At 36.0% G+C, this 8,791-nt stretch overlaps 1 protein-coding gene across 1 annotated transcript; it reads right to left on the bottom strand.

Annotated features, from left to right (window-relative positions):
* Positions 1 to 689: 689 nt before the first annotated feature.
* Positions 690 to 8,232, bottom strand: LOC139944493 (mechanosensory protein 2-like). The gene is made up of 6 exons (XM_071941525.1): positions 8,042 to 8,232; positions 6,753 to 6,853; positions 5,560 to 5,715; positions 3,338 to 3,597; positions 2,323 to 2,401; positions 690 to 1,944 (listed from the first exon to the last, which is right to left on the bottom strand). Exons 1-6 carry the CDS (start codon positions 8,076 to 8,078, stop codon positions 1,756 to 1,758), a joined length of 822 nt encoding a protein of 273 aa, XP_071797626.1. The 5' UTR covers positions 8,079 to 8,232; the 3' UTR covers positions 690 to 1,755.
* Between the last annotated feature and the right edge of the window lie 559 nt (positions 8,233 to 8,791).

Here is an 8,791-nt window from a genome sequence, read left to right as displayed (position 1 = left end):
TTAAGAAAGACAGGGACCCCCCCCCCAATTATCAGTGCAAATCTTTCTTTCTTTTCGGCACTACGAAATTGCCACTGTGAAACTGTTTTTTCTCAATTGATTCAAAAAGGAATCCTTAACCATTAGCAAACACAAAAGTAGGATGGTAATTCTAAACAGTAGAAAAAAATTGTAAGCAAAAAGGCAATACCATAAAATTATACACGGAAACACTTGGTTAATTTAATGACATTGTAGTACAAGTACAACGTATAACTATTACAGGAAATAATAATAACACACTCTATATAGGATTGTCTGAGACAGAGTTGACCAGGATTCCGTACCTGACCCATTCTGGGTCAAGCTGACCAGAAGAATCGTGTCAAATGACCAAGAAGCGGCTAAGGATATGGACACTATTGGTTACTACTCAAAAATAATTGTTAGCATAAAAATTTACTTGGTAACGAGAAGTGGCGAGATGTTGATGTTCAAAACATTGTGAGGAATATTTTTTAAGAAAGAAGTAATTTCTCACAAAAATACTTGGATTGAATTCGATACCTCAGCTGAAGTCTCGAATTCAAGGCATCTGAAAGCAAACAACTTGTGAGACAAGGGTGTGTTTTCTTCCATTATTCTCTCGCAACGTCGACGACCAATTGAGTTCAATTTTTCACAGGTTTGTTATTTTAAGCTATGTTGATATACACCGTGAGAAGACTGGTCTTTGACAATTACCAAAGGTGTCAAGTGCCTTTAAAACTGATGCAGAATATTTACAAAAGTTAATTTTATATATTGATTACAAAATGTTAAGTAAAATATAATTGTCTGGTTTCGGTATATTTTAAAAAATGATATTAAAATTAAAATAACGAAATGTTAGGGTTACCGTAATCTACATTATTTTTTTTTCTAGATATTTATTGTGGTGGTATAAAGAGAAAATAATGATATTGCCTAACTTATACAAAATAAATTAATGACAGCCAACTAACGATGAAACAACTCAAAATGAAATCGATGAATTCTTAAGATCCTCGATATAAGGGTAGAGACGCACCCAACATAAAAACAGGCTTGCCGTTTTCATTCAGCGTTTGGTCGCTTATACTTGGTAGCCTATGAAATCACACACACACACATTGTGCGCCCATTTACGAAGCCACGCCATATGGGCCATCTAGGCCCAATTTCATCAAGCATGTTCATGCACAAAAACTTTCTTAGCAAAAAAAAATTCTGCTCAGCAAGGTTATCAATCAAAATACCGTAAATTGCTGTGACTGGTATCCAAGTCATTTCTTGCTAAGCTTATTGAACTTGCAAGGCAGAATTTTCAGCTAAACAACTTTATGAAATTGGGCCCCCAGTTTACAGAAACGTCAGACATAATATTGATTTCGGTGATCTTCTGACAGGTTGCTTTGGAAACCTGGACACAGTCGGTAATTTATCAAAATATCTGTTGGCAAAAGGAAAGTAGTTTTTGAGATAAAAATAAAAGACTTCAGCGGGGAAGCATTTTTTATGCATCTGAAAGCACGTAAATTTATGCAAGTTTTTTTCCTTCTTTCATTATTCTTGCAATTGCGATGACCAATATTGAGTCAAAATTTCCACAAGTTGATTATTGTATGATTATGTTGGGATACACCAACTTAAGTGAGAAAACTGGTCTTTGACAATTATCAAATGTGGCCAGTACCATAAGAACGACATTCAAATACAACAATTGTTAAGCATTTCCCCACTAAATCTCGGGACCCACTACTTCTTCATGAACCCTGACAGGATGTCGATGGGCAGCGGGAAGATGATGGTGGAGTTCTTCTCAGCCGAGATGGAGTTAAGAGTCTGAAGGTAGCGGAGCTGGAGGGCGTTGGGAGACTGAGCAATGATGTCAGCTGCCTCCTTGAGGGCTCGGGAGGCATTCTGCTCTCCCTCAGCGGCAATCACCTGGTGAAGGTCAATATTACAAGAGAAATATAATTAACCATTGCCCTTACTGAACAAATAGTTTTTACCGTACAGAAACATAAACTCAAAATAATCAATTCAAATAAATATTATTCTGTCAACATAAATATTTGTCAATTCAATTAAATTCACATTTATTTCCCGTTATGTCAAAAACACAGCGTAATAGAGTGCATAATATACAAGGTAATATCAAACAGAGTGTTAGGTTCAGCCCAAAAAAAACAACAACAAAAAAAACAGAACAGTTAGAAAAATAACAGTTCTGATAAATAAAAATTAAACATTAGTAGCACAGTTAGTAGTTATACAACATTACTTTCTGAAAATAAATAAATAAATAAATAAATTGTTTACCTTAGCACGTGCTTCCCTGGAAGCTTCAGCCTCAGCAGCCATCGCTCGCTGCATCTGGATTGGCAAACGCACATCCTTACTGTAGCCAAGAAAAACACACACATTTTATCTGATTAATGAAAGAGCAAAATATCCTCTTGTTTTCTTTTCTTTAACGGGGCATCACAAAAAAAAATAGGTAGATAGCAATGATTTTTTATGTGAATATGACCCAAAATCGGGAAGTACGTTTTGCTCAGTACAACTGTTTCTCTCGATCATGCCCTTCATCTCTGTGGACCCCGGTTCGAGCCCAGGCTAGAGCCTTAAAGCCATTGGATACTTTCGGTAAACAGTATTGTCCAAGGCCCACACTTCGTTTATCACAGCTTATATATAAAATAACAAACCTGTGAAAATTTAGGCTCAATCGGTCATCGGAGTCGGGAGAAAATAACGGGAAAACCCATCCTTTCGCCGTGTCATGACGTGTTTAAAATAAGTCCGTAATTCTCGATATCGAGAATTTATAGTTGTTTTAATGTTTTCTCAAAAAGTAAAGCATTTCATGGAATAATATTTCAAGAGAAGTCCTTCTTCTGTAAACCCTGTAAGTTATTTGTAAATCTGTGAACTTTTTGTGTGTTTCTGTTCCGAAAGTGTATAATGGCTTTAATTTGGGGGTTTTCAGTTACTGTCTGCGTGGATTTTCCCTATTAGGGGGTTTCCTCCCACACAAAATCATTGTCTTCTCAAAACAGAAGAAGTTGGTGTGATGTTTCCATAATAATAAGATTTTTGCTGTATACTCCTGAGTGAGCTGAGATGGGTTTAAGTAATGAATTAAATGGACCGGCAGTGATCAGGGGTAATAATGTTGGAAGCGCTTTGGTGTGTAAATCACGATATAAAAACTGGTTATTATTTGCCGAGCATAACTCAGATTTATACAAAATGCTAGGCATGGTTGGGACTTGATCATAACAATGACACGGTATAAAGGTGAGAAGTTTAAAATACCGAGCAACAGACTTACATCTCAACCCGTTCCACTTTGATTCCCCAAGGGTCCGTCGCATCATCAAGTAGACTCTTAAGAGTGCTGCTGATCTCGTCTCTTTGGCTCAGCACCTCGGCCAGGGTCTTGGTACCCAAGACGTTACGCAGCGTGGTAGCAGCCAAGAGCTCTGTTGACCGTTTGTAGTTCTCCACGTTCAGCACCGCCATGGTGGGATCGGACACGCGGAAGTACACCACAGCGTCAACAGTAACAGTCACACTGTCTTTGGACAAAATCTGGATTCAAAAGTGATATTAAAATGATCATTATTTTCAAAACAATTACTCCTCGAGCGTCAGAGTAAATAATGGGCGTTTATTTATTTTATTTTAATTCGTTGGACAATACAATAATTATTCTCACAAGCAAAGGCCGTCCGGGAAAAGGCAAAAGTAAAACAAAAATGTCATAAAAAAGATGTGCCCTCCCAGACCTTGCTCATAAAAAAGAGTAAAATTCATATATAGGCCTAAGCCTACAATATAATACAGAAATCTAAAATTGTAGCTATAGTAAATATGGCTATAGTAAAAGCAGTACACATCAAGAACCAATGTATTAAAACTAAGGTCCCAAAATGTAAGCAGAAACACCAAACAACCAGACAAGATAAAATGGGGAAAAATAGTAAAATTTTAAATACAATAAATAGATGCCAATTAAAAAAAGACATATCCCGGAGGGTATATTATATTATTATTAGTATTCTATTTCTCTCCACAAGTTAACAAAAATGACACACAAAAGAGATATAAAAAGATATGGAGAATGCAAGACCGGTCAATCTGCTGATATCAATATTTCTTAAACTATAGGTACAACACCACAAATACACAGGGGGGGGGGGGGGGGTAAACAATTACAAATTTTATTAACAGATAAATGACTTTTATTAAGATGTTTTATAAGGAAAGTTTCATATTTTCTTTTTTCTCGTGTTAACAAATTATTTTCTATATCAAGTTAATAATAATAAAGCAATAGATACTTAAAAAAAAAAAATAGTGTAATGACTAATGACGTCGACGAGTCAGTCACAACGTCTGTGGAATTTTCCACAAAGTTATTTGATGGGCAATGGTACTTCCGTGAAAATGAACCCCTTCACAAATGTTTAAGCTTTACATCATTATTCGTCCATTGAGTTTTGTAAGCCGATTCTATGACTCATACACAATGTTCCGTTGATGAATCACGTATAGCTGTGGAATTTTCCACAGAGTTATTTTTGAGGCAATGGCAGGTGAAAATGAGCCCTATCTTCACAAAAGTTTTAGGTTCTGCACTGAGTTGTGCACTCAATGTGCCGGTTCTTTGACTGATTAACATGTGACTACGACGACGAGTCACAACTTTATAACTGTGGAATTTTCCATAGAGTTGTTTTGTTGCTCAATAGTTGTAATATAATTATACAATCCTTGTTGTTCACAATTTTAGCGTTTCATCGTCTTTGAATTGTGTGCCGGTTCTTTGACTCATTTTTAAGACATGTGACGTCGACGAGTCATAACGTATAATGGAATTTTCCACAGATGGATTTTCTTTTGCGCGATGGCCAAGCGAACATTATAATGTCAAATTCAACTCTGTAAACCTCAACTTGATACCAGTAGACCTTATATAGTAGTAATCATCTGCTGGGCCCAATTTCATAGAGCTGCTTAGGCACAAAACTTTGCTTAAGCAAAAACATACTTGCTTAGTAAAATCAGATTACCGGCCAAGACTCCACTCAATTGTTATGCTAAGTAAACAACAGCTAAATACAAGTCACAAGCAATGTATATGCCATGAAATTTGGGCCAGTAACATGTGTAAAATAAGCGAGCTATTTTCGTGCTAAAGCACATTTGTTGCTTAAGCAGCTCTATGAAATTGGCCCCTGAGCATTTATATAACGTTCTTACACAAAAACTTTAGTACCACAACGCTTTTGAAACTTTGCATGGTGGAAATACGGTATGGAAAGACTATCTCTAATGAGTTGGGGTGGTTCTGAAAGGGTTGGTTTCAACTCGACGTTTCGATCAGTATGCTTTATAAAACATTAAAACAACCAACAATATTATCAATACAAGGGATTGACAATGACATAAATAACTGAGAAAGCGCAAAATAAGCTGTTTCTACCAGAAAAAGACATTCATAGGGTCTAAAGAGGATCAAAAGTAAAAGAACAAAATCAGTGGACCAACCTCTTGAGGCGCAACATCAAATGAGAGCGTCCGGAGATCAATGACTATAAAATCATCGATGCACGGGAGAATGAAGAACAGACCGGGTCCCTTAGGTCCACCGGGTAACAGACGGCCGGCTCTGAAGATAATGGCTCGCTCGTACTCTGCAACCGTCTATAAAGGAATGCATTGGAAATATTATTGTCAACATTGTCAACATAATATTATTGTCAACATTTTTACACAGTTTGTTTGTTTGTTGGGTTTTTGGTGTGTTTGTTTGTTTGTTTGTTTGTTGGGTTTTTGGTGTGTTTGTTTGTTTGTTTGTTTGTTGGGTTTTTGGTGTGTTTGTTAATTAAGAGGTTCTTTCCGTAATTACATCTGTTTATTAACTAAAGTAACACTGCAACCAGCAACAAATATTGTCGTAGGAACTGCTTAAAGCTAACTAAAGGCGCTCAGTTTCATAAAGCCTGCCTAAGCACAACAACTTTCTAAGCACGGAAAAGTATTGCTTAACAGAAATATACCAGCCAAAATTTAATTAAGTTTACGTTGTTGTGAATGGTTCCCATCTAAATGTTTGCTCAGCAAAGAAATTTGCTTTAAAATTGGGCCCTGGTTAAACCCCTGGACTCTACTGGTACTCAAAAAGATTGGTAATTACTCACAAAAGATTGTTTAAAAAAACTTACTTGGTAACAATCAATGGGAAGCTGTTGAAATCAAATTCAAATATTTAGTGGAAAATTACTTCTTTCTCGAAATTTGCGTTACTTCAGAGGGAGCCGTTTCTCACAATGTTTCAAATTTGCGTTACTTCAGAGGGAGCCGTTTCTCACAATGTTTCATATGAAACATGTGAGAAACGGCTCCCTCTGAAGTAACGCAAATTTCGAGAAAGAAGTAAATATTTGAATTTGGTTTCGAGACGTCAGAACTAGATTTTGAGGTCTCAAAATCAAGCATTTGAAAGCACACAACTTCGTGTGACAAGGGTGTTTTTACTTCCATTATTATCTCGCAACTTCGACGACCAATTGAGTTCAAATTTTTACAGACTTGTTATTTTGAGCATATGAGATACACCTAATAAGAAGACTTGTCTTTGACAATTACCAAAGGTGTGCAGTGTCTTTATAGCTCTTGACTGCTTGGGAATTGTCATTATTGTCATGTTTGTTTTAACAAAGATGAAGAGATAATGTTACCTTGATGCAAGCACACAGGGAAAACGGCAGTGTCAAGACGAAGATGATGTAAGAGAAGAACATCAACACGTAAGTGCAGCAACTAAGACCTTCCTCCTCACCTTAAGAATAACAAAATCAAACAAATGTTAAAGGATTATTACAAAATTGGTAAAACAAAAACGCGTCTAAGATCACATATTTACATAAAACTTACAGTCTAAACTTACGGTCTAATGATGATGATATTAGGAAAAATCCATTAAAATATTTATGTCTGAAATGTCATATTTGATGAGAAATAAATAAAACTAATTTCCCGTTTGGAGTTTATCGGTCAGCAGTGAACTTATAATTTTTTATTTTTTGTGTGATCGATGTCATGCAAAATGTGTAATTGTGGTTTTAAACTATTTCCACGTGACCCAGATGGCCGTTCGATCTCAAACTTCTGCAGGTTTAGTTTGTCACTTTATGTATATGGTGAATTACATAAAGTGCTCACACTGCCAACAGTTGTTTTGTATAGCAAAAAACAGTTCTGTAATGTTCCTTTTAATTCAAAACTTTAGCCTATAAAGAGTGTAATGAGTGACAACTCCTGGTTTAGCATTTCCATTGCTGCATAGTGCTTATTTCTGATATTCAGCTGTTGTTTGCTTATCCTGGAAATCACGTGGAAATTTGGTTGGTAGTCCTGTTTTTTTTATCAAGGAAGAAATTTAATGTTAAGCAAATTTTGTGCTCAGCAGATCTATGAAATTGGGCCCTGACCTCTGTCCCAATATCAGGCATGGTATGTGCACGATATAGGCATGGCCTCTATTGTATACCAAAAACAACTAATATATCAACAAATTGCAAAAAAAAAAAAAAGATCAGCAAAATTAGCACCGATAGTTTAATCTCTTACCCCATGTATACCTAAAGTTGTATTTAGTATATTATAGATTGCATAGGGCCTACTTCTTGTGGAGTTCAGTGATTTTCAATGCAAACCCGCCATTTAGTAGGGTGTGACAACTGACCATGGATATTGCTGGAGACATTTCGTCACAGATAAATTGACAATCGAATCCCTTGACAAAACCCAACACCCTAAATAGTGCCACGTTTCTGCTTTCGTTCACAAGAAACCGGCATATTGCATAAGAAAGTACAACCGTTTTATTATACAACCACGAAGGAAGGAAATCCTCGATGGTGCAACATTCTGCGTTGTACAGGCATACTCGTTCAACCATAGAGCAATGACTCTGGTTGAACGACCACCTAATTTGTTCTTATTGTGAAATAATATTAACACTTACGTTGCTCACTATCGTATCCTGCTCCACCGCGGCCCATGGTGGAAGATTTTTTATATATACTGTATACTCGATAAAATAAATTAGCTGAATCTGGTGGTAATATGCAATTCCTGGCTGCAAGTATAACGTCAAAACTCTCTCTTCGAAATGTGGGTTGAGCGTTGAAAACAGCAACAGCAACTGTACAGCAAACAACGATACAATGGACTGTTACGTAATTCATTCAACATTCGCTTTTGACGTCATTTTGAATATTGATGATGTGAATTTTGAGGCCAGGGGTTTGAGGATGGGATTGCGTCATTGCATGTGATTATATATAAATTATATGTTTTCGGCAACCGTTGTGTTAATAATTCTTGTTCTTTATTTTGCCATTAAACTGTCACTAACAGGTCAGAAGTAAAATGAAAGTATACAATAAAAAAAAAAATAATAAAAAAATATTTATATATATATATATATATATATCACAGACCATACAACCGTAAATATTATGAACAGGTACAATTTAACACTATAGCTTTAAAGCCTGTTCATTCAGTCACATAGGGATGTAAAAACACCATTAACATAATACTCTGCAATGAAAAAAACTTTTATAGAAAAATTATACTCTATCTTGTCAAGGCTAACACTTCTCCCAAAATATTTACAAAATGGTCTCCTGAAGACGAGGCGAGTATTTACTGTCGACACGTCTAAGCATTACTCTATGGTCTAAGCCTGCCAACGCAAAATTTTATACTC

The sequence above is a fragment of the Asterias amurensis genome, chromosome 11 (assembly GCF_032118995.1).
Source record: "Asterias amurensis chromosome 11, ASM3211899v1".
NCBI classification, from domain to species: domain Eukaryota; kingdom Metazoa; phylum Echinodermata; class Asteroidea; order Forcipulatida; family Asteriidae; genus Asterias; species Asterias amurensis.
The sequence above is the reverse complement of the archived record's forward strand: the minus strand, read 5'-3'. Positions and strand labels throughout refer to the sequence as shown.